This window comes from Thalia democratica, chromosome 7 (assembly GCF_965202585.1).
Source record: "Thalia democratica chromosome 7, ktThaDemo2.hap1.1, whole genome shotgun sequence".
Lineage (NCBI taxonomy): Eukaryota > Metazoa > Chordata > Thaliacea > Salpida > Salpidae > Thalia > Thalia democratica.
In genome coordinates, this window is record NC_139171.1 from 11,990,516 (window position 1) to 12,018,425 (window position 27,910).

The 27,910-nt window shown below is 26.1% G+C and overlaps 1 protein-coding gene across 1 annotated transcript; it reads right to left on the reverse strand.

The window, feature by feature from the left end:
• Nucleotides 1–3,944: 3,944 nt before the first annotated feature.
• Nucleotides 3,945–14,778, reverse strand: LOC145840432 (uncharacterized). Its single transcript, XM_082947693.1, has 9 exons — nucleotides 14,589–14,778; nucleotides 14,125–14,210; nucleotides 12,352–12,417; nucleotides 11,292–11,467; nucleotides 10,310–10,435; nucleotides 8,709–8,824; nucleotides 5,138–5,329; nucleotides 4,660–4,860; nucleotides 3,945–4,590 (listed from the first exon to the last, which is right to left on the reverse strand). The coding sequence occupies exons 1-9, from the start codon at nucleotides 14,760–14,762 to the stop codon at nucleotides 4,078–4,080; spliced, it is 1,650 nt and encodes a 549-aa protein (XP_082803819.1). The 5' UTR covers nucleotides 14,763–14,778; the 3' UTR covers nucleotides 3,945–4,077.
• Between the last annotated feature and the right edge of the window lie 13,132 nt (nucleotides 14,779–27,910).

Below are 27,910 nucleotides of genomic sequence, written 5' to 3' on the forward strand. Positions count from 1 at the left end.
CAAGTGTTATCATTTTATATAAATTTAAATTCTTTTTATCTTTTGTTTTCATAGTAACAAATTAAGTAAACAAATTGTTAAAAGTGGGCAAGTCCCCAGTATGCTTTTAACTAGAAGCAATATTAAAAACAGCCACTATAGTAAGTATATTTGGTACCTTTCGTATCTTTACGATCTCTGGCATTTATTCTGTGGACACAATGTGCGTAAATAAGCGAGAGGCTACTGTACTTATTCTTATACATTTCTCGGATTGTCTCAACTAACTTTTTAAAGTTTAGATAATGTTTGTTATAATGTAAATTGAGCAGAAATGAATTTTACGATTAGGTATACATTACATTGTCCTAATTAACTAGTTTTTATACTAGTTGGAACTAAATAATTGTTTTCTTTTTTAAATCTATGTTAAATGAGTACATGTTTTACAAAATAAACAATTTTTTTGTTGTAAATATTTGTAATTCTAGATACAGTAATTTTTTATTATAAATATCCGATAATGCTATTCTAAAAATGGAATATTACTGGATGACAGCATACTTTTTCTTAATTAATACTTTCTGTTGCATAACTACCGTAAAGAATTAATTCGATAAATAAAAATATACATAAATACTTGTCGCATAATATAAATAAACTTACCTTCTTAGCGTATAATAAAAAAAAGTATTTTTATTAATAGCAAAGTAATGTAATAAATCACAGTTTTAGGTAAATAGGCACCGAAAGACAAAAACATATTATTAAAGCATATATTACACGATAAAATATTTAAGTTAAAAAAAACTAAAATCAAATGGCCTTGAAGTTTCATCTACCACTTCCTAATCCAACTAATAAATTCTATTTTGTGAGCAGCAAAAATCTGAAAAGTACAATAGATTAGAAATATAAATTTTGACAATATTTTATTTTGCCTAGTTAAGATTTACAAACTTTACGCAAAAAATACTTATTCAACAAAATAGCAGTATTTCATATAAATTTATTCGTTGGTGTATAATCTAAGTGTTATTTCTCTCTGTTATAAATTAAACTACATATAAAAATCAAATTGATAAAATCTTAAATTCTACAGTAAAAACAGGCAAAGCTTTAGATTTTTGTTAACTTTTATGTTGTATATTTTTGATACAAAACCGACCACAACCATGTTAAAAAACAAAAACTACTTTCTCAAGATTAAAAGTTTTTTTTAGCCATATTACTGTTAGTTATCTAGTGATACTTAAATTTTAAACGTTTTAGCCAAAAACGAGCATTGATATTTTGTATAAAAATAAAGTTCGTAAACTATCATTTTGCTCTATTTTAATTGCTAACTAAAATAGTATGACATTAATCGTTTATTTTTTATAAGCAAATACATCAAGTTTTAAAAGTCTGCGGATAAAAAGCAATATTAAGACCAGGAGTTCCCAAACTGGGCCATTACAGAAATTTAGGGGCCATAAATTGAAACTGACACTAGTTTTCTGAAGTTGATGATAATGAGCAAAAAAAAGTTTTAGGTTTTGAGGGTAATTTTTTTAGAAATCTGTTTAAGGGAGCCAGAGTATTTTAATTTCTTAAAAAGGGCCTTTTGAAAATAAGTTTGGGAAACACTGATTTAAACGAAAGGATTTTTGTAATAGATATGTATATACAGCTTTCTTAGCATATGTTTTAAAACAATTATGTGTATAACTTAGACAATTAGAAGACCATTATAAATGCGTTTAAAATAAAGCTTAAATTTATTTACAAAGATTAATTTTTGACTTGTTAGACTTTAAAAAAAATTTGCTTAAAACATTACTTTCTATAACTTTAAGATTTAAGAAAAGACTCGTTATTTTCTGTTATGATTTTCATTAGTTACAAATTTAATTTAAACATGTTTAAATTAAATTTATTACATTTGCTACTTATAAATTTATCTTAAGCTAATATAAATAACTCTGCTAGCAAAATTTTGTTTCATTTGAATTTTGTACACTAAATGATATGCTACTTTGAAACGTTAATAAATCAATGGTTCAACATATGCATTAAGTAAGAAAACTTCTAAAGAACAAATTTATTTAACTATTAAATTACGATGAATTGTTAGCTTAATAAATAGGGAGTACTAGCTACATACTGTCAGATACATCATCATTTATAAACTTTCAAACATTTCAACAAATATTTGATTAAAAAAGTGCACATCAGATTTTTCAATTCAACTGTTTAAAGCAGGGTTTCCCATAGTGGGCCATAAGCATCAGTATGCGACCTTCTGAAAAACAAAACATTTTAACTATCAAAAAACAATTAATTATTAGCTAAATAAATAGAGAGTACTAGCTTTATACTATCAGATATATTTATCATTGGCAAACTTTCAAAAAATCATTATTTAAAAACGTGCACATCGGACATTTTTCAAGTACAATGGCATTTTAATTCAACTATTTATAGAGGGTTAACCATAGAGGGCCTAGTGCCCACTTCGGGGGCCATGAGCAGTTAAGGGGCCGCCGGGGTAATCATGAGGTCATAATTTAAAATTTACATAAGATAGTCTGGAGTTACTGATGAAGAGCGAGAAAAAAAAATCTTGGGTGTTTTTAATGGTATTTTTTTTAGTAATCTTGTTGGAAGGATCATAGTTTTATTAATTTCTTTAGATAGGGCATTTTAAAAAAAGTTTAGGGAACTCTGATTGATAGTGATATAAAAAGCTCTACAATTCATTAAAAAATATTATGGAATGGTAATGAATAAGATTATAATATAGTTTTAAGACATTTTTATTTTATAGATATTGTTTCAGCGTTGTTAGGTATAACTAAATGTAAACTTCTGTGCACTCTTTGGGAAATTCAGTAAGTATACTAGTATAAAAGAATGCAATTTTACAATTAATTGAGCATTGTCCTCAAAAAGCATTATAATATATTTCAATTGATAAACGTAATAAAAATCGCATTACAGTTAATCTTACCAACACAAAAATAGCTAATAAAATTAAACATGATCTCTCATAGTTTGTTTATTATTTTTTTTTCTCAAATTAAACTTCCGGTTATAAGTTAAAACCAAATTGTTTCAGCAGGAATAATCAAGCTTAACTTTGAGAACGTTTCAGAGCTGTATTATTTGAAACTTAATGACTTCATAAAAATTATTCAGGAATTATACTGAAGTGTACAAGCTAAACAAATTGATCTAATTTGTTACAAACTATAATAACTTTATACATTATCATTTAAAGCTATTTTTTGAGATATTTTAAGTTTTTTAGAAGGAAATATTGAAGTTAATTTTTAAATACATACACCTAACTTAAACTATTCGAGCGATCTTAAAACATTACATGTTCACACTTTTGTTATGTGTTAGTTTTAAAACAAAATCAACTAGCAAAAATTTATTAAAGCTTTTTCAAAATACAACATAATAAAAAAAATATTCAGTTGCTATTTATCAGTTTTGTCTTTTATTTATTTGGTTTTGATCACTGGACTTTACTTCTATAAGTAAATTTTAAAATAAACATTAAATCAATCTATAAAGTAGCTAGCTACTTAAGTTAAACCAAATTAATGAAACCCATTTAGTAGACATAATTTTACGTAATACTTAAATAAATATACATTACAAATTACAAGCTATAAAAAACATAGCATAACATTTTTTTAAATTCTTTTATGATGTAAAGAAAAATTAACCTTATCAAACATACCTTTATTTATAGTCTTATTCTAATAACAACTTGAAGTATTTTTATTTAGAATGTAATTTTAATTACTTTTTGATTGCTGTGAGATTTAGAATTTTACATTTATATAAACTTCTAAATTCTTTATCACTCTATTTTATTATAACTTAACATGAAATATGAAACATCAAGTTATAAATATACTAGGAAAACTATTAAAAAATTGCTATAAATACTTCTTTAGAGCTATATATCAAATACGAAAACACAACTTAAAAACTCGCCTATAAGTATTAACACGAAAAACAAACACAAAAAATTATATTAGAAAAATTTTTAAATTTAAACTATTTTATACAAACTCACTTAAATAAACTTTTCATTTTTATTCACAACATCGACTGCCATCCCCCGTTACTCTTCTTACCCCTTCCCCTGTTGCTGCCCCTGTTGTTATAATTTCCTCCGCTGTGAGGCGCCCTATTGTTATAACCACCTTGTTGCTGTTGGTAACCATATCCTTGTTGCTGGGCAACGTGCTGATGCTGTTGGTAGTTCGCCATGGCAATCTGTTGCTGCTGCTGTGGGGGTCGCGGCATGTACGGTGACGTCATCTGCTGCTGGTATGACGTCACAGGGGGTACTTGCTGGTTGTATGACGTCACAGGAATGTTGAACTGAGGGGGCGGGGGAAGGATGTTGGTGGAGGGATTCAAGTTGGGGAATGTTTGTTGCGGGGGCAACGGAGGGTTCTGCTGCTGTTGGTAGGGCGACGGCAAAGGTGGCTGTGACGTCATCAACTCGTGTGACGTCATGTTGAGGTCGTGGTTGGAGTGTGAAGTCATAGTAAGCTCGGTTGAGATGGTGTTCAATGGGAACGACGACTGGTTGTTGTTGTAAGTCTGGTGGTGAATGTACTTTTTGTAGCTAACATACTTTTGGAGATATAAATAAAAAAACAAATTTCTTACCTGTTCATTATTGGCAACACTGTTCGTTCTACTACCGATAGTTTCAATCGGCTTGGAATCATAATTCACTTGCTGCATCTTTTGAATCGGTTTCACATTGGGCGTCAGCATGTTAGGTTGTTGTATGGCTTTAGCGGGGGTGATGGAAGATATTACCCGTGAAACTTGAGGCTTCTTGCTTGAAGTGGGAGTGGGGTGGACCTTGGAGTTGAAACGGGATGGTATTTTAAAGTACCTCTATTTACACGGTAGGTACAAAATGTTTGTGTAAAAAGTTAATAAGTTTTTCAAGAACTATATAACATGTTTCAACTTAACAATATTATTAGTTCTGTTAATATTAGTAAAACATTTTATTTTGTGACTGATTATACTGTCATTATATTCCTACGATGCATCACTTTGTAACTTATCTTTGAACTTATATACATTAAACTATGCAACATCTAAATAAAAAAAAATATTATTAAACACCAACATTGTTTTCCTGCTTCACTTGTAAGTTCCTTCCCGGCTGACCCTTGCCCACCTTCGCCTTCTGCGGCGTCTGCACCTTCTGCATCTTGCTGTGGGGTTCTCCCTCCCTCTTGGGCGTCTTTGGTCTCTCACGCTTGCCATCCTGCGCTTTCTTGCCTCCCAAGCCTTCCTTGCCAGAATATTGGTCTAATATCTGTTAGAAAAAGTATATCAGTGATGCTTGTGTCGAGTGGAAGTATAACAGGGCGGCCGCTGGTTTTTGAGAAATATCTTCCAGGTTTTTAAAAGTAAACGTTTTTGGATCTAATTTTAGTTCGAAGTTGAGATTAAGGTTAAAAAATGTGTTAAACAGTATAAAAAAACATTGAAAAGATACTGAACTAATACTTTGAATGTTTTTTTAAACGCAAAATACTTTTGATGATGACAATAAATTTTCACCTATTAGATAGATTTTTTTTCTACTTAATATCTAAATATACTAAAACAGTTTAAAACTCCAGGTTTAGTGGCAACCCTGGTACTTGCTTCCTTTTGAAAGTTATGAAAGTAAAGTAACTGTTTGTATAAGACACACGTTTCAATCACTTTTTTATTTTTTCTTCAACGATTTGTTTGTAGAGTGTTGAGCATATTATTTAAACTACGTACCTTAAAAATTTATATTCGTTAACATCATGAAAAAAAATTAAATGGATAATTAATTTAAATATTGAATCTATGGATTCTTTAAACAATATAAAACCACAAAAAGCAGATGTTTGTAGAACATTTGATATTAAAAGTCTGATATACATGTGTTCCATAAGGAGAAACAGAAAACATATTAGCAGACGATGCATATTCAAATGAAAATTTTTCAATATTCACTAAATCAAAAATAACAAAAACAGTGTTCAAGAACATACTTAAAACTTGTTCTCAGAGCATATTCGTCTTCAATGGTCAAGTGTTCAAACAAATGGATGGACTATCCATGGGATATCCATTAGCCCACTTTTAGCTAATTCGTTTGTTAGTAAGTTAGAAACAGGTCTTTCAAAAGAAATCGAACCCAAAATGTACGCTAGATATGCTAATGACATTTTTACTACATTCTCCAATGAAAAACGGCAAATGAATTCAATCAAAAATTAAATAATCTTCATCAAGATCTTATTTTTTCAATGGAATCCAGTACATCGAATAACATCCCTTTTTTGAGATTAGTGTTAAACAAGAAGAGACATTTTTACTACCTTAATTTATAAAAAAATAACCATCAAACACTGACGTTCTATTAAATTTTACCTCTTGTATCGCGCAATCATGGAAGAAAAACTTGATCAGACACTTGCTTATTAGAAACAAAAAAATAGTATCAGAAGAACTACAGAACCTAGAAATAAATAGAATAAATGATCTTCTTTAAAAAAAAAGGTTATCCAATTAATTCATAATTTACGAAATAGAAAAACTACAAAAATTAGAAGACAAAATTCCACAGCTTCCGAAACAAATGTGTTTAACAGTTCCTTATATAAAAAAGATTTCAGAAAAGTTTAGCAGAAATATAACAAAAACTTTGGAAACAATTGGTATAGATATAAAAGTAGCTTTCAGTACATCTAACATTAGAAACTATTTCTAATTAAAAGATCGTATCAATAAATTGAAGAAAAATTGCATCGTTAATAAGTTTCAATATCCAGGTGACCTGGATATCCAATATATTGTAAAAACGGAGCAGCAACTGTTTGTCAGAATTAAAGAACAAACAAAGAACTAAGAATAGTAAAATATTTCGAATTTTACAAAATATAGTTACTTCAAAAGAATTTAAAATATCATTGTGATCTTGACAGATTTTATATTGTTCTATATGTGAAAATACTGCATTATTTGCTAATTAAACTACTGCCTACAAATAATGCAGTATTTTCACATATAGAACAATATAAAATCTGTCAAGATCACCATGATATTTTAATTCTATTGAGGTAACTATATTTTCTAAAATTCAAAATATTTTCCTAGCAGTAGAGACAATTATGATAAAAAAATAAAACCTAAACTTAATAATCAACTAGGTCATGATAAAGGATCTAGAATTACACTTAATACTTTTAAATAGTACATTTTTGTTTTAAATACCTTTTTTATTTTTTACGATTAATTTGATTAGTTTTATATTAATTGTTTCTTTAGTTGACTTGTATTTTGTTTGATTAATTAATTTTGTGAGTATTTATTTTGTTTTGGAAAGGAAGGTAGTTAAATTTTGAAAGCATTGCTTAAATAAATTGTTTAAATGAAAAAACAAATGTTATTAACAATAAAGTGGTGCATAAAATTATTAACATCAGTGTTATTTGTACAGAAATCTATTTAATTATTAGTCTAACATTTCCAGGGTTGCAACAGGCAAGCTAAAAAAAAATTCCTGATTTTTCCTAAAATTGTTTGACTTTTCTAAATCAAACTTTTAATAAAACTTATTCTAAAAATAATATAATCTAAACTTTAAGCTATATAAAGCTTTCAATCTTATTTTTATACAGGTCAAAACAACAGTTCTTTTTTGCTGAATTCAATCACCTAACTTCCATTACATAACTTGAATCATCTGTCTATGATTGAAATGTTTGAAATAAGTTCAAAATGTTAATAGAAAAATTTGCAGTTTTATAAGAATACTTTATAAGTTTTTAACAGATGAAGGCATAATTGATGAAGGCAAATTTCTAGGAAATTATGCAATTTTAGTGTTAGTCTGACTTGAAGGATTTTTAATTAACTTTTTACCAATTCAAGGCTTTGGAAATTAAGAATTTTGTGAATTTGAAGTGACAAAACCTGAAACTTTTTTCAAATTCTGTCAAATTTCCTGACATTTTTTTCAAAAACCCCCATCTTTTTCTGGCTTTTGTCATATTTTTTATAGTTTTTCCTGACCTTGTGGCAGCCCTGCATTTGTAAATATATTTTTACTTGGTTACTGTAAAAATAAGCTTTGTTTAACTAAACCAATCAGTCTGAATCAGCATGTATGGGCCTGCTTTAGATGGCTCTGAATACAGATCTCATATCTATATTAGGATTTCCCCAGACTTGGTAAAAGGCACTGTGTTTAGTGTTAAAAAATACCCGGTGGTAGGTCTAAATTATTATTTCAAATCCCGCTGCTAGAGATTTTTAAAAACTAAACACAGTGCTTTTTACCAAGTCTGGTTTTCCACTATTAAAAGTGAAGAAAAACCCTGAGTAACATCAAACTGGCCAGAACTTATCAAAAAATTAAAAAAGTATTATGATCAAAAAACTAAAAAACCTTTAATCATGCTTATTTATCTATAAACACCTAAGAAATAACAAAAGGACTAAATAAAAATACAACTTTTAATAAAATCATTCATAAAGAACTAGTCATAGTATAGGAAAGTTATCTAATCTAAACTAAGTTTTGAAATAAATTTATACTGACCTGAGTTTGTTAAAGCTAAATATAAAAAAGTATATACATATAAATCAGCTATTTGCTAAATAACAATTTAGTTAAATAAAAATTAAAAATAACAAAATAAATAAACTACCTTATGGCAAATTTCATCCAATATATTTCTCTCAACTCCAGGCACGAATTTTTCCCACCATTTCGCACCTGGGTGACTTGTTGACCAATCAGACGGTGTGAACTTATTCAACCGGCCTGTGGGCAATATATATATATGAGATGGGCTAGATATAAAAGTGGTTATCAATAATCGGATACAACAACGCTGAGAGACAAAAATTATAGTTGCTTCAAATACAAAACAAGTATAGTTTTGATATGCGTGTTAAAAGCACAAATATGTAAGACAACTCTGCGAAAACAAATATATGTACATAACTATTTATATAAATAGAGCCTGTGAAAAATTAACAATGCATCTAGAAAATTTTTGCGAAGTCAAAGGTTATTGTACAATAAATTAATTTGATAGTGTAAAAGAGTAATAAACTTTGTACAAACTACAACATAAACATCTTATATAACAATTTATTACACTGATAACAGCACTACTAACTTAAACATTATTATGTTAAAATTTTAATTATGTCACATGCCAAATATTTCATTTATAAATCTATTTTAATTTCGTTTCATACAATATTCACAGAGTTTATTAAAATAATTAACAATACTATTCATCTTGTAACAAAAATAATCATCTATTTTCATTACTTTCCAACTTAAAACTAATGTTTTTAAATTGTAAAACTAAAACTAAAACAAACAAATTACTTAATGAGTTACTAAAATTTTTATCAAACACTGTAGTTGGAATAATAACATATAATTTAATGAACATATATGGATGAATAAGTTTTAATACTTCGTTTTTAATCATATATATATTTATTTATTTATTTATTTATTTAATTATATAAAAACTATAATTCAAAAATTCAAAAACAATTTATTTAATGTATAAAACCTTTAATATATATATATATATATATATATATAGAATTAAGTTATTTAACTTAATAAATTAAATTTTTCACACTGAGCCCACCTTGAGGGCTTTATTAATAAAAAGGTTTATTTCAAGATGTAAGACTCAAAGGACTCTAGAGTCTTACATCTTGAAATAAATCTATATATATATATATAGATGTATTTTGGTAAGTAATCACAACGCACTTCATAACATTATCAAAACTATCAAACAACTAATACGTATTTACTCTTAAGTAAATGAAACAAATGGGAAAGCTGCCGAAAGTAGACAAATATTTTGTTACAGGTTTATCACACTGTATATAATATAAAGATGAGCAATAAACTAATTATTATTCTTAAAAGAAACAATAACAAAATTTTCATAAGTCATACTCTAATAATAAACTACAAAGAACTTAAATAATATAGTAAGAACAAATACAGATAGTTCAAAACAAAACATACAAGATAAATAAATGCCTTACAGCAAACGATTCGATTTCATAACAAGATTTATTCTTTATATATAATATATATTTTACATATTATTTAATATCTATCTACATTATACATATCAATCAAAAATTTAATTTATTTTCAAGTTAAATAAATATTTTAATTTATTACAAAAAAAAAACAGATAAGTGCATTACAGAAACACATAATTTTAATATTTGTTACAATATGCAAAATAATATATCATACCGGACAGATGCATGACGGCAACGGCAATGATCTGAGGTTCCCACAGCAAGCACAGAGTGGTTGACAAGCTGTCGTTCACAAAAGTCCACGCCATTTGCATCATGACTTTCATCTTGTCTTGAGGTGCTGGTGTTACATAAGCGTAAAATCCGTGCTAACTATCTTTTATATCATTTATACATCTAAATCATACTTCTTATTATTAGGGTGTGAAAAAATATATATAAGTAATATTAAATAATACTCTAGTAAACATACGCATCATAATTTTGGAGTGCTCTTGACTTATTTAAACACTAATGTTTATAAGTCCTACCGTTATAAAAACTGATGTAGGTTCTCACTACATTTTTATCTAGTGTAAAGATGCTACTAACTTATTAAATTTTCATATAACAGTTTGTGATGCTTTTTAAAATAAGCAAAAAAAATCAACTTCAACTTGTTTTTAAAAGCCTAGATTTACAAAGATTAAGCAGGTTTTGATAAAAGATTACTTTTAGGTAGTATCAATATTTATTTTGATATTTTTAAAACTTTTTACAAATAATTATAAATTTATGTTTACTAATACAATGATAGTTATATACAGGGTTGCCAAATGTTTTGGCAAATTATCTCCAGATTTTCAAAACTTTTCCTTGTTTTTCAAATTACAAGTTTTAGGGTCTACTTTTTGTTAAAAATAAGGGTAAGGTAAAAAAAACTGTGTTAAATGGTATCAAGATATTGAAAAGATATCTTAAAGCTTCTTTAAATAATTTTTCAATAAAAAATAATTTAGTGATGACAAAAAAATAGTTATCTATACTATAGATTTTTTATGTCAAACATTACTACTTATTAACATGTGTAAGTTGTTTAAAATTCTAGGTTTTTCAGTGATTTTGTTCAAAAACTAGGTGTTTAGTGAACTTTGTTCAAAACTTCAAAATTTTTCTTCAAAAGTTTCTCAAATTTATACAAATTTTTCTACACCCACCTCTCAGTGCCTTCACGTATCTGAGCAGGTACTTGTAAGGGTGCTCCACCTGAAAGTCGAACTGGATGGAGTGCAGGAGAACTTTCTCCAGGGTCATCACTTCGTCCCTCGGGTATTCCCCGAAATGAACCCACTGGCTTTCGGCCAAATTCGCCTTCGCCGCCTTCATCAGGTCCCTTGAAAGTTGGATGTTTTAAGATGAGAAACAAAAAAAGATATGCTTTTTGAAGATAATGAAATTTTACACATAAAATTACACAAACTGGAGCTTTGAGAACACAAAACTGAACAAGCAAAAATACTAAGCCTGATAGTTACAAGATGCTTAAAAAAAATTGAGCTGACTATCAACATATGAAAACTTTATGTAAAAGCTATAACAGTCACCTCTCGCGAGTCTGCGCACATTGTGTCTACAAAAAAATTCGTAACTAAGCGAGTATGTAGATTTGCAAGAGGTGACTATAATGTAAATGTTAAAAAAAAATTTTAATCCTAATTCAAACTACTTGGTCAACTGTTTTATGGCCAAAGAGGATAATCATTAATCCTTGAGCTCAAAAAAAAAACTTTTAGTAAAATTTAAAATAATAAAGAAAATAGACAATAAAAAATTATTTTTGTATTAACAAGTTTTCTTTTAATTTTAATAAATTTCTAACGTAAGTAGAATATTTTATAACAATTAACTTATAGTTTATAATTTAAGCAGGCATAAAAGCACCAAAAATGAATTTAGGCCTCCTGTGGCATTAAGTAACTTTAGTACACATAATTTACTACATGCCAATTTAAATTGTTATGAGGCTTTCTAGGGGCTGTATATCAAAAGTTAAATAGAAAAAGATGTACTAAAAGGTCCATTAACAACAAAAAAATCGTTAAAAAAAATATGAAAAATATATTATAACAGATGAATCTAAATAAACCACAATTTAAAATGTTGTGAACAAAAAACTTATACATTTAGCTCAACATTATTAAAGTATTCAATATTTAACAATTAAAACTATTTTTTTAAGTAATTATTACTACATACGAAACGAATTTTTAAACTTACTTGCACTTTTTAGGCGTTTCTTCAACTTTACCAGCAACAAAGAGACAGCATGTGGCAACAACGTACCTGTAAAATAAAATATTTTAAAACTATTTTATAGCAGTACAACGTGTAGCTTGTTTAAGACAAGTACATAATATTAATAAACTAATATCATGGTTATCAGTGCTTGTTAAATTAAGCTATATTACATCAACTTACATATGATTTGTTTTGAATAAGTACAGGGCTTTCAAATATTTTTGGCAAACTTTCCCCAGGTTTTCAAAGTTAAACGTTTTAGGGTCTATTTTTAGTATATAATAAAGTTTAAACTGTGTTAAATAGCATAAAGACATTGAAAGGATATCTTAAAGCTTCTTTAAATATGTATTTTAATTAATTTTTTTGATGAGGACGAATTTTTCATCTATATGATAAATTTTTGGTGTGAGATTGTAATTTTGCTACTTAACATGTAAAATTTGTTTAAAATTCCAATTTTATTAGTGATTTTAGTTCATAATTCTAATTTTTTTTATAGAATTTTGATCGAAAAGCCAGCTTTTTTTAGCCTAAATTTTCAAATCCCAGGTTTTCCTAGGATTCCAGGTTTTTAGCAACCCTGTAAGTATATAGTTGAAAATAAGAATTAAAAACAGCATTAACCTATGAAACTCATAGATTTTAAGTATATAAAATGTTATAAAATCAACATACATATATGTTAAACTTTTTGAATAGGTGATTCATGTAGAATTTAAAAAATTATAAAACTAGATATCTCTGACTAAAATTTTAAGTTAATCATTTGCTAATAAAAATCCTAGCAAAACAAGTTCAGTTGAATATATAATAATAAGAAATTTAAACAAAACTCTTATTTATTAAGCTGAACATGTTTCTGTGTGCTAACAAACTGCAATGGTGCTATGAAAGTTATAGAAATACTGTTCAGCTATTTTTTTAACTTTCATAGCTTTGTTAAAGTGTGTTAACTTGTTAAGGGCATAGGGGGGTAAATCACTTTTTCACAATTTAATCTTATTTTATACAGTTTTTACTAAGCTACAAGATGTTTTTTACAGATTTTCAAATTCAAAATAAATTTTGAGATATAACCGGTCAAAGTTGGAGGCAACAATAGATTCCTTATGGAAGTCACAAACTGAAGCAGCAAAAATAGACTATTTTACTAAAGATCTATCTTCTTCTATGTTCTTTGAAATATCTATCTCAAAATTTCAGGAATGTTCCTTGATATATTTATAAAATGCTGTTGGAAAGAATTACAAATAAATATATTTAATAAATTTTTCTGTTACAAAATTTTCATTTTATGATTTTTTTTAAATTTTGCTCCAACAGAATTTTTTAAATATTGCAAGGAACATTACCTAAAAATTTGAGGCAGTTATCTTAAAAAACGTAGGAGATAGATTTTTAGTGATTTCTAGTTATTTTCCGTTTTAGTTTGCCCCTCCCAGCATCCCATAAGAAATCTATTGTTGCTCCAACTTTGACCGGCTATATCTCAAAAGTTATTGTGAATTTTAAAAAAGCATCTTGTAGCTTGGTAAAAACTATATAAAATAAGATCAAATTGTGAAAAAAGTGTTTACCCCCTATGCTCTTAATATACAGAATAATGTGTTAGTTTAATAATGAAATATTACTGTTTAAATATGTTATTGTTAAAACTAGATATCATTATTTGTTTTATCAAGTTATGTGAGAAGCTAAGTTATGCTAAAAGTTATCATAGGTATTAAAAATTAGTTTACAATTTTGTACCTGTGAAACTTCTTGAATGAGTGCTTCATGTAGAAGCGGTGGAAATAGACTGAAGCTGTTGCTATAGTCATGTAGTTTAAGTCCAACTAAAAACATGATAGCATTTAAGATTATTAGTATGTAAAAACACATAATAGGATTCTTAAAATGATTATTACACTCAAATAGTTTTCATAAACAGAAACAAATATTTATTGAATTTAATTTAAACTATTTTAACCTACTATGCTTGTATGTTCCATCTCAAAACAAGTAAACATTTAAATTAATATTTTGTAATTAAATAATTAATGAGCTGTTCAATATTAAAACCAAAGATTCAAACCGCAGCTGTTTTGATGCTTAGCTTTAAATTATTGATAAGAAAAAATACCACTGTTTAATTCTTCATGAACTCGCAGTTTTATTATTATAAGAACTATTTTATAATTAAATTACAAAAATAAGCACATATTTCAACTAACAGATGTTCCAACTTTTTGTATGAACTTGGGTCCTTCACTCCTGTATCTCAACTCAGTTTCAGAAGGAATTCCATCTTCAAAACTGGGTGATTTCTTCAAATCAGCCTTCTCATAATACCATATGGGCTTGCTCAGTTCGTAGAAGAACTCAAAAGGGTTGTTTGGTGATGACATTTTGTTGGTTTTAATATATTTCCTGTTAGAAGTTTAACAATCATGTTAATGTTCAACCAAGCTTTTATTTGTGTTTGGTATCTTGATAGCAACTTTCTGTTTACAAAATTTTAAACTAATTTGTTTGTTAGAACTTTAGAAAAATTTTATAAATAGTTGTATGATGTGAATATCTCAAGGAGTTTAAAGCTTATTTTAACTTACTTATAAGCACTAAAATTTGATAAAAATAAAACTTTAGACCTTTACAGCTCACTGGTAGTTTTGAGTCACTAAAGAAGTAATAAAGATTCTGAATAAAAAATATGAATTATAACCTAGGGACGTAGGTTACTTAAACATTAAATTCATATGGTTGTAGCCTGTTTTACACTCACACTATTTACCATATTTAATAAGAACGTTTAGCTAAATTATACTGATATTAATTAATACTTAGGCCTACTCTAAATAAAATATATGCATGACAATGATTGAAAACATTATATTAAAGAACAATTGCAAACACTAAGAAATATATAAAGAACATCACAGTTTAGAAAACACTTTAAATGTGTTCAAAACTTTTACATAAGAATTAAATCTAACAGGAATATACTTATAAGAATGTATAACTATAATTAAGGGAATAGAGGTAAAACACTTTTTTCACAATCTGATTTATATAGCTTTTACTAAGCTATAATATGCTTTTTACAGATTTAAAAAATTTAAAACAGTTTTTCAAATTTAGCATGTCAAAGTTGGAGGCAACAATAGGTTCCTTGTGGGAGGGACAAACTAAAACAGCAAATAACTAGAAAATACTAAAATTCTATCTTCTCCTCTGTTTTTTTAGATAACTACCTCAAATTTTTAGGCAATGTTTCTTGCAATATTTAGAAAATTCTGTCAGAACAAAATTTTTAAAAATAAAAAAATAAAAATTTTATAACAAAAAAAACTTTTTTTTTATTTAGTTTTTTAAATATTTTTTTTTCAAAATTCTTTCCGATACAATTCTTTAAATATATCAAAGAACACATCCTTAAATTCTGAAGTATTTATCTCAGAAACAGTAAGAGAAGATAGATTTTTAGCAAAATAGTCTATTTTCACGGTTTTAATTTGTGCCTCCAATAAAGTACCTATTATTGTCTCCAACTTTGACCGGTTATATCTCAAAAACTATTATGATTCTTTTTAATTTGTAAAAAGCATCTAGTAGCTTAGTATAAACTATGTAAAATAAAATTAAATTGTGAAAAAAGTTTCCACAAATTCCTGTCTTTTTAGCCTAAAATGTCAAATTTCAAGTTTTTCTAGGATTTCAGGTTTTTAGGCAACCCTGATATTAGCAATTAAAATTAATTAAATTTCTGGAAGGTCTTGACTACAATCTCTACACACTCTCTGTGGCTGGTTTATTTGCTACATCATGTGTAAATGAAAACTTGCATTCTGCCACTTGTCAAGGCAAAAAAGCTATCCAAAAGCTAGCTTGTGTCAAATTAAGCTAGCCAGAACTAATAAGAAACAATTAAATATTAATAAAGTGAACTAAATAAACAGTAAAACATTACTTTTAAGTGCATAGGGTGGTAAACACCTTTTTCATAAATTTAGTCTTATTTTATTGAGTTTTAAGGGTATGGGTGGGGGGTGGGTCCTACATTTTTTTTTACTAAAAATAACATTGGATCTTATATAAAAGCTTGAAGTACAAACTACAAGCCAGTTTTTATAGAATTGAAAAATAATATTAAACTTTTAAGATATTGTATTTTTTATAAAAAATGTTCAATACAAATGTATGGTTTGCAATGTATGGTTTCTGGGTCAATTTTCTTGGAAATCTAAAAAATCAAGGTTGACCCCCCCCCCCCTATGCCATTAACTATACTACAAATTGCTTTTTACAGATTTTTAGAACTCAAAATAATAATTTTTGAGATAAAGCTGGTCAAAGTCAGCAACTACAATAGGATCCTTATGGGAGGTGCAAACTAATACAGCAAATAACTAAAAATCCTTTAAAATCCTCCTACGTTTTTTGAGATAAATACCTCAAACTTTTATAAATCCTCCTTGAAAATTCTGTCAAAACAAAATTCAAAAATATAAATAAAAAAAATTATGAGAAATAAACAAAAAAAAAGGTGTTTTTTAATTTTGTTTTTATAAAATTTTTATGTTTAATTATTTTTTAATTCCTTGCAACAGAAGTTTCTAAATATTGCAAGGAACATTTCATGTAAGTTTGAGGTACTTATCTTGAAAATCGTAGGATATAGATTTTTTGTGAAATAATCTTTTATTGCAGTTTTAGTTAGTGCCTCCTATAATGAACCTACTGTTGGCTTTGACTGGCTATATCTCAAAATTATTTGAAATGTTTTAAATCTTTAAAAAGCAACTTGTAGCTTAGTTAAAACTTAACAAAACAAGATCAAATTGTGATAAAAGTGATTTACCCCCCTATGTCCTTAATCAACCTTAAATACCTAAAGATAAAAAATATTAATAATACAACTTAACAAAACCAGTTTCCAAAAAAATAGGATAGAATCCAAATTTAAAAAAAGGCTGATATTTAGAATAATATACAAACTAACCTAAACTTTGCAAGAAATAAAAAGTATTAAGCCTGAGTTTTTCAAAAATGTTCAAAATAGCCTGAGCAGGCCTTGTTTTTATTTCAATTAATCTTAGTTATATTTAGTGTGTGACAACCTTATATAACAGAACCTAAAAAATTGGAAAAATGTAACTTGGATTAAAAATCAAACTATTAAGTTTTTTTATTAAACAAGTAAAACTAACAACAATTTATGACATTCTGAGGTTATAATAACTATTAAAATTTTAGAAAATGCTGTTGGGTAATAATAATACTAATTACTAGTTTAAATATTTTTTTCAGTTTAGGTTACTACTAAAATTTTTCATAAAATACTTGATGCTTTAAAAATTGAAGCACAAATAACAGCATAAACAAAGTTTATAAAGACTTTTTTGAAATGTAAGTCCTATATATTTTAAAAACGTTTAAACTCTAAAATGATAAGTTAAAAAATACTAATAACATTCTTCAAATATTTAGGTTTAATCATATGCTAATAAAAAAAGGACCATTTCAGAAAATTAGGGGTCATGAGGCCATAATCTGAAACACACACTAGATATTCTGTATGTGATGGTGAAAATGAATAAAAAAAGGTCTTAAGCGTATTTATGACTTTGTTTTTTGAGTAATTTTATTTGAGGAGGCCAAAAATTTTAAATTTCATTAAAAGAGTCCTTGTGAGAAGAGAGAAATTCTGTTTTTGAGTTTCTTGAAATCTTTTTATGCAAGCTTATATGATTTTACATATTTTTTTGAAATTTTTAGTTAGTAGAATTACATTTGTTATCCATGTTAGTTAAAATGGTACTATTATAAAAATCTACAAAATTAGCCTTAGTAGTGTAAAAATCCTTTGATTATTTAAGTACAGTTAATTTTTAATTAAAAATATAATTACGAAAGAGTCAATGTTAAAATATTTTTTTCTTAAATTTATTAATCACCTGAGGGTGCTCAAACAGTGTTTAGCTCATCTAAATATAAAATTTGATATAAAAACAAAGATTATTAAACAAATGAACTGGATTTTTTTTAATGCAGAGTTGTTGCAAAATTATTTTGAGAAATTTTTTCCAGGTTATTAAGGTACACATTTCTGGTCTATTTTTAGTTTAAAGCTAAGTATTTTGTCAAAAAGCCTCTTTTAATGAAATTAAATGTGTTTTTAAGAAAAAAAAATTGATGATGAAAAAAACTGTTTATCAATTTGGTAGACTTTTCATGTCAAACCAATATTTTACTACTTCACATGTAAAAATATCTTAAAACTCTAGGTTTTTTAGTGAATTAGGTACAAAATCCAGTATTTGTTACAAAAATTTTCAAATTTAAGGTTTTCCAGTTTTTTCCCTAAATTAGGTCTTTTTTTAGTTTAAAATTAAGTTTAAGTTCAAAAACTGTGTCAAGTAGTATACCAACATTAAATAAAATACTTTATAGCTACTTCAAATGTTGTTTAATAAAACAAATTTTTGATGATGACATAAAGTTTTTATCCGTAAGATAGATTTTTCATGTAAAATTTACTTAGTTTACTACATGACATGTAGAAATATATCAAAATTCCAGGATTTGGTTATGCTAACTTTAAAGAGCACACTTTAGTTCAATATACAGAAAGTTTTCAGATTTATTTCAATGATTTTCAATTTTATTAGGAAGTTTATTCATATTATTTATTTATATTACTGAGTAAAATTTTATCTGGCACCTTAGGTGACTCTTTAACTGTATATAATAGTGTCATTTCAACAATGCAACTTTTAAACTTTTTGTGTTTTTTTAGTATAATGGTTTATGTATGTTACAAATCAGAGTGAACTTAGTATAATAATTAACTCATTTTTTAGGCTTTATTTAACTCTAACGATAGTGTTATTTCAAACTGTATTTCACATAAACCATAAATTAATTAAATAACAAAACAAGTTTATAGCAATATGTAATACTAAGTTCACAGCAATATGTAACATACATAAACCATAATACTATAAGAATACAAAAAAGTTTAAAAGTTGCATTGTTGAAATGACTATATTATATACAGTTGAAAAGTCACCTAAGGTGCCAGCTAAAATTACATACAGTAATATAAGTACATTAGCAGGGCATCACTTGTACTTATTTTCAAAATAAAATTGAAAATCATCAAAAATAAACCAAATAAATTCCTGTATATTGAACCAAAGCGTGCTCACCTAAAATTAAGCATAACCCAGGATTTCTAGTGTTTTTAGTACAAATTTCCAGTTTTTTCAAAAAAAATTCAAACTTAAGGTTTTTCAGGTTTTATAGCCTAAAATAAGTACTTTTTAGCTTAAATTAAACTCAAGGTTTTAAACTGTGTTAAGTAGCATAACAACATTGAAAAATACTATATAGCTAATTTACATGTGTTAATTTTTAACAATTTTTTTGATGACAAATTTTTTTAATATATATGATAGATTTTTAATGTCACATCAAATGTTTACTACTTGACAAATGATATTTATAAGTTACAGATTTTTTTTTGTGTTTTTTGTACAAAATTTCAGTATTTTTCAAAATTTATTAAATTCAAGGTTTTTCCAAATTATTTTTAGCCTAAATTAAGCCTTTTATAGTTTAAAATTAAGTTTAAGGTTAAAAACTGTGCTACGTTGCATAAAAACATTAATGTGTTTTTTAATAAAAAAAAATTTGATGATGACATGAAGCTTTATTATATAAGACATATATAATAGATTTTTAATGTGAAATCAAAATTTTTTACTTGACATGTGAATCTTTCAAAACTCCAATTTCAAGTGATTTTTGTACAAAAATCCAGGTTTTTGAGTGATTTATTCACAAAACTCTAGGGTTTTTATTTAAATTTTCAGTTTGAGGATTTTCCAGATTTTTGTAGCCTAGAATAAGGTCTTTTTTAGTTTAAGACTTTAAACTGTGTTATGCTGCATAACAACAATGAAAAAACACTATAAAGCTACTTTTGTTATGTTTTATAATAAAACAATTTTTTTAGGATGACATAAAATTATATCAATATAATAAATTTTTTATGTCCAACCAAAATTTTACTACTTGACATGTAAAAATATTTCAACATTCCAGGATTTTTAGTAGTTTCTGTTAAAAAATCCAGGTTTTTTTTTGGTGATTTGTGTACAAAACTGTAGATTTTTATTTAAATTTCTCAATTTCAAGGTTTTTCCAGTTTTTTATTTTTTGCTTAAATTATGTTTCCTTTTTAGTTTAAATGAAGTTTAGCATTCTAAACTGAGTTGAGTAGCATAACAACATTAAAATTTCTACATAGCTACTTTAATGTGTTTTTTTATAGAATACATTTTTGATGATGACAAAATTTTCTTTTCAATATGATAGATTTTATATGTCAATTCAAAATTTTATTACTTGACATGTAAAAACATTTCAAATTTAAACTTTTTTAGTGAATTTATGTCCAAATTCCAGGTTTTTTAGTTAATGTGGTACAAAATTCTAGGTTTTTAAAAACTCATCAAATTCAAGAATTTTACAGGCTTTTTTTAGCTTAAATTGGGAGTTTTTTTAGTATAAATTAAGTTTAAGGTAGTTAACTGTGTTAAGTAACATAATACACATTAAAAAAATACTGTATAGCTACTTTAAATGTGCATTTTAATGAAACAAACAATTTTCAATGTTATAAAATTATATATAAATATAATATACAGAATCCTTCTTTTATTACACTAACACATGTTTCTGTGTGTTAACAGATTAATACACTTCAAGGGAGCTCTGTAAAAAAAATAAGGTAGAGGAAAAATAGAAGCTAAAGTATATATATTTATATATGTGTTCATTATAAATAAAAACAACTGCTATATATTTTTATAGGTTAACAGTCACTAATAGATAAACTATTTAATGTTAAATCCAAATGTCAAAAAACAAACTATATAATATTTGTAGATATTGAATTTAAACCAAACAAATCATAGCAAAAACAAAAAACAAAATAACAAATCATAATACAAACTACTTACATGAAATGAAGGAAGTACTAACAACAAACATTCACTGGTCACTAATCATTCAAAAAAATATACAACAATATTGTCTAAATATATATAAACATTAGGACAAGCTAGTTAATTTCACATCACAAAGTTAGACAATCCACTCTTTAGGTTTAGAAAACAATCAATATAATAGATTTTTATGACAAATAAAAATTTAACAACTTGGCATGCAAAAGTATTCAAAATTCCATTTTTTGGTTCACAGCAAGTTTAACAATTAAGATTTTTACCATTAATTTTTCAACAACAGCATTTACTAAGAGAATTTCTTGAAATTCATAATCTGTATTCCTTATTCACAAAATTAGCCTCATAGCTGTCACATTTTGGTTTATTTAATAGCTACAAGTAAAAATCTAGACTTTTCAAAATAAAACTTACACAGATAAAAGCAGCTATAAGATGTTAAAATATTTTAAATTTTAGTAAAAGTATTTTAATATTGTTAATTTTTTTACTAAAATTTGTAATAAAATAAAAGTTTACGAGCGTGTACTTGGCTTGAGTGGCTTTTTTGTAATTTTTTATTCTTAATAAAACTTTAAAACCTATTATTTTTAATTTCTATAATGCTAACTTGGAACTTTTTTTCTATTCTAAAGAACGTTCATTTGCTTAGTTTTTTACGATAATTTTTATCGAATTGGGGCTTTACTTGTGTAGTGGAGCCACGTTAAATCTTTAATGTTTTTTTGCATTTTTTAACTTAGCATCGTTTTTTTCATGAACTTTTATTATTAACATACTTATTGATTTGAGTTTTAAAACGTTATTAACTTTTTTTCAAAAAATTCTTTTTATAACATATGCTTAAATAAATTATTCAAAAAGGTTCCAAACTTGCACTGTTTTAACAACAACAAATAACTTATTTTAATTTATTAAGCAAACATTTTGTAACATAACTTTGACATTCTCTGTATTATTTCTTTTAACAGGATTTTTTCTATTTTAATTTTATAAACACTTATAGAACTAGTCTTTTATATTGTACCATCATTAAAAAAGTTTTCTAAAACCTTTCCGTTTAAACATTATAAAGTTTAAACGCTAATTGATTTTGTTGCAAGAATAAAGTGAAACATTATTAAAAGTCAAATATCTTAGAAAAAAAACTTTTGTTTTATTTATTGTTTTAAAATTTGTTTTACATTGGCTAAAATATAACATTAAAAGAAAATGAATTCATTACAAAAGTTATTGAAAATCTTAAAGACCTTTAAAATAAATCAAACTGTTTATAAGTACGTTGTACTACTTTTTCCTGAGGTCTAAATTTTTTTACGTATCAAAACACGCTTTTTTTAATTACTAAAGGATGTGGTTGCCAGATTTCTTTCTGCAAGTAGCTACATAATTACTCTTGCGTTACAATTTAATTAGAAACAAACAGTTTAAGAATAATTTAATTTTTGAAATTTTGAATTTTCAAAACTACGCTAAAGGGCGCGAGTTTTATACAACGTACTTTTTTGTAATTTTATTAAGTTATACTCTTGTTATGTGTATTAAAATGTATGTTTATATGTGAAATAGTATACAACAACTTAATACATTTTAAACTAAACATCTGTCTTTTTAGAATGTATTAATTTACTCTCTTCTTTACACAATTATTACTTTATAAAAAAATTCCTAATTCTTGTACTAAGTATTTATAGTTAAGCTTATTCAATGAGATTGTCTTTAGTTATAGAAAAGTTTTTATAGTTTGTTAACTGTTCGTGATGGTTTTTTGTTAACAATAAAATTATTAAACCTTTAACAATACAAAACACAATTATTGTTTATCTTTTAAAGTAAATACCTTTTTTTGTTTATTATTCAAGTATATGTTTTTTTGATCGTTTCAGTACATTATTATTTCAATTTGTTGCACTTTTCTTTTCAACAATGCATTATACATTGACTGGTACTCTTGACTAGATGTAGTTTATATATATATAAGAGTTTTTTTAAAACAATAAAACGTAGTTTATAACTAAATATGATGCAACATTTCAATATTTTTCCTATCATTCTTAACTTGTGGAAATGGTTTTAACGCTACTAATCAGTTTAATAATTGTAAGTATATAGAATTTGTTTTTTAATCTTTTTGGTAGTTGATTAGATTTGTTCAATAAAAGAAATAAATTAATTTAAATAAATTTTCACTGATTTTTAATAAGGTATATTTAAAAATAAATTAGTACAATTAATACAAAGTTAAACTTAAAGAACTGTTTAAAACAATAGACAAAAAAAATATTCAGTACAATATTTTTCAGAGACGTTTTTGTTTAGTTACTTGCTTTTTTTCAAGACTAACAACATATTAGTTTTTCAGTTTAAAAGAAATTAAGAAAAATAATTTTGAATTCCTTCCAACTTTCTATTTTTAAATGCAAAAAAAAAATTACATTAAAAGTGCTTACATATCAGCCTAAAATCTCTTACTAAATATGAAAAAACTAAACTCTTATTATAAAATTCGAAACTTATTATTTAGCGGATATATTAGCATAAAAAAGATGTACCATTGCTCGGTAAACACACTTATTTCAAAAGACAAAAAGAAAGAACGACAAAGTGAGTTTTTATTGTTTATAACATTGGTCGTCACTGTAATTAAAGTTTGTGCACACCAAGCCAGAAATACAAAGCTCTGAGCATCCAAAACTCAAAACTTCCTAAAAGTCTTTTCACTTCTTGCTCTTCATCATAAAAAAGAAAGTTTGTACAACTTCAAAATTAATTTGCTGCGACAAAAAAATTTTGTGAATTTCAAACAAATTTTGTAAACACCAGTGTGCAACGCAATCTATTTCGTGCATACTAGTGTGCATGTTAGCGATAAATCCCCACTAAAAAATACTTTTTAAAATATAGCCTGTACCTTCATGTTTAATAGCACAGTTGTCCCTTACCTATGGTCGGTAAGCGGTTTTCAGATTTGATTAGTTGGGAATTGTGCGCGGAAATGGTGGCTCACAAATCCCTCTTATAAATTTCCCAACTGATCAAATTTCAAAACTTCTTACCGACCGAGGGTAAGGGTTAATAATAACAGTTACGGTAGGAAAAAAATGCGCAAAAAAGAGAGAAAGTAACAAATATTTTGTGGTAGGAAATGATTGCGGGTGGGAATCGATAGCAAACCCACCCATGCACACTAATGTGCACAAACTGAGCGGTTCCCGCATGGGTGCGTACCGTATCTAGGCCGCTTAAACAGAAGCACATAATGAAATAAATCAAAAAAAAAAAAAATACTAGAGAAAAAGGTAATTAACAATGCATAAGTACTTCTAACTACAATGCAATTAAAAAACAAATAAAACATACGCAACAACTTCTAAAACAATTTATGAAAACAAAGAAACAGTATAATCCAATTCTTTATGTTTACACATTTTGGGTTTTCTTATTAAAATACATATAGCATCAAGTTTAGTTAAATCCAAAATTTTAAACAACTTTTAATAGTTTTAAATCTTTTCAAGTTATAATTAATTGCACAATCAAGGTTATTGATTAGGTTTTCTGCAACACAAGATCTTTTTGAAGCATTTACCACTCTTATAGTTTTTTCCTTAACACTCGTTTTACTTTTTCTTTAATAAAAGTGTTGCATCTTTTAAAAAATACCATTATAAAACTTTTACTATAACTTGTTAATAAACAAAACTGTATATTGATTTCGAAAATATATTTTTAAGTAATTTAACTAAAGCATTTTTAGACATTAAGCTTATGAACTATAATGTTAGTATTCACACTACCAATTTTATCTTATAACAGTAACCAGTAAATTTATTGAAACAAAATTAATAAAAAAATATTGAAGGCAATGATACATCAAAGTAAGTTTAAGTAAATTTCTAAAAGCAATAACTGGTTCAAAAGTGTAAAAGGCTATTAAAAAAATTAAGAAAGTTTAATCATACATGTATAAAAGTTTTAACTAACTTTATTGTGTAAATTTGTTGAAATTACTTGTCCAAAGTTTCAAAAATTAATTAAAAATTTAATATAATATAATTATCATTTTACTTTAAATCTAAATTTGAAATTAATTAAAGTTTAAACATTTTTTGACACTATAAAAGATTCTTTGAAACAATATAAATAAGACCCATTTTTTCAGTACAGTATATATTTCATGCTTCTTTTGTCAGTTGTATACTAAGCAATAAAAATAAAATTTTAAATCTAGCTTATATAGTGAAAATGCAATCAACGTAATTACTAATAAAGCAAAGGGTAATTAACAATACATAAGTACAGTAATCTCTCGCTTACTTACTCACATTGTGTCCACAGAAAAAATGCGTAAAGATACAAGAGATCGTAAAGATACGAGAGGTACCAAATATACTTACTATAATAAAATACTTTTTTTGATATATCTAAAAAGCAGACTAAGGACTTTCCCACTTTTAACAATTTGTTAACGTTGTTTATAAATATGAAAACAAAAGATAAAACTATACATATGTTAAATAAGTGAATTTAAATTTATTTAAAATAATAATACTTTTAGAAAACTTTATTAATTTTTATATGAAGTAGATTTTATCTTAATCTCTATTTAAATGTGACTTAGTTAATACTTAACATTTATATTCTATTCTACATAGCAAATTCAATCTATAACTAAGCATTTGTTTACAATTAAGAAATGGTGTGGTGTCTATTTTAAAATTTGTGTTGCTTTATTCATACATAGTGCAAGAGTGCTGTATTATTTATTTGTGTTTTAAACTTTCATAAATAAACACAGTCATATTTCTTTCAGAATTTTAATTTAATCTTTGATTGTTAAAGAATTTTCTGATATACTGATGTATAACTAAATGTTTATCAATTAATCAAAGAACATAAGTTTAAAATGTCTAAAGATATAGAGAGGTGAGATAGCATTTATAAACATACTTTGAAATAAAAACTTACAATAAACTTAACTTGTGCAATATTTAAAAAAGCTGAAATTTTTATTTTTTGAATTTTTTAGAATTCTAAAACGCGTAACTAAACGAGAGTGCGTAACGTCACGAGTGCGTAAAGATGCGAGAGGTCACTGTACTTTTAATTACAATGCAACTAAAATAATTGATAAAACAGAGCAACAACTTATAAAACAATTTAAGAAAACAACCAAACAGTATAATAAAATTTTTTATGTTTACACAACTTAGGTTTTCTAAATATTTTTAAATTAATGGTAACTACATATTATCATTTTTTTTAATACTGCTTAAATTAATTAAGTTTCTAAAAGAAAAAACACAGGTATAAAACAAAAAGTGATTTTTATTTTCTGTTGTATATAATTAGATTATAAGCTTTTATTTATTTTCATAGATTATATCAAACAAAAAACTGAAATTTTTATTTTAAAAGCAACACACTTGTTAATTTTGCACAAACTAAACAAAGTTAATCAACATATTTGTAATGATAAACAACTTCTACAGATTGACTTGCGGTAGCTTTTTTTTACACATACTTTTATAGATGAACAATACTTCGTTTGTTTTATTTACATTTAATCACAATAGACAGTCTTTTTAAAGTATTTCAAAATTATAGCTACAAATAATTACAAGTTTATGTTTGTTCTTAAGTAATTTAAACTTTTCTTCAACTTTTGATACTTTATTTATTAAACAACAGCATGTTTAAAGGGTTGCTGTCAAATTTACACGAGCGTACAAAATTGAACAAGGGTACAAAATTGCTACAGAAGACACTATTGCAAGAGGGGATAAAGTTGCACGAAGATAAAATTACACAAAGACACTTTTGCACGAGCAGAAGTTTTTGCATGTTTTTTTTATAATATTTTAACAAACTTATAAATAAATAAAAAAATTATAACAATCTTTTTTTATTTAGTTTTTTTACTATCACTGTTACCCTTAATCCTTACCCTCCGTCCGGAGCCTTTTTTTAATAATTTGTATTAGCTATTTTTTTTCTTACTTTCACTTTTACATCTAACCCTTACCCTCGGTCAGTAGCTTATTTTTGTTTCTTTATTAATTTATCTTTTAGTTTTTATTTTCTGTTTTTTTTTTACTGTCGTGTAAAAAGGTAACTCGTTTAAAATTGACCCTTGGTGCAAAATTGTCTTCCAAAATTGTTGCAATTTTGTTACCTCGTGCATTTTGGTGCCCTTGTGCAAAAGTATTTTCGTGCACTCGTGCAATTTTGTCTTCGTGCAATTTTGACCCGTTCCCATGTTTGAATGTATCATTTAAAAGGTAAGGCTCTCATCCTTGTTTTAAAGTATTTAATCATTTTCTGCTGCTATAAATAGAAGTTCATTAATTCTTTGTTTGTTTATTTTAATTTTGTCATTGTTTGTCAAAAAGAGCATTTTTTAAATCAGAGACATTCAAATGTGTAAAACTCCAAAAGAGTCTATTTAAATGAAATTTTATTGACAACTAAAGATCTCGTTTGAAAGAAAAAACGTTTTGATAATAAATTAAGAAACTTGAAGT

What these genes read in the sequence shown, in the direction of transcription:
- LOC145840432 (XM_082947693.1), bottom strand. Translation starts at nt 14,762, where the DNA reads ATGTCATCACCAAACAACCCTTTTGAGTTCTTCTACGAACTGAGCAAG. An exon ending in TACAAAAAGTTGGAACATCT is followed by an intron (nt 14,211 to 14,588) that starts GTTAGTTGAAAT and finishes TCATGTTTTTAG; the next exon opens with TTGGACTTAAACTACATGAC. An exon ending in AAGTGAAGCAGGAAAACAAT is followed by an intron (nt 4,861 to 5,137) that starts GTTGGTGTTTAA and finishes TTCAACTCCAAG; the next exon opens with GTCCACCCCACTCCCACTTC.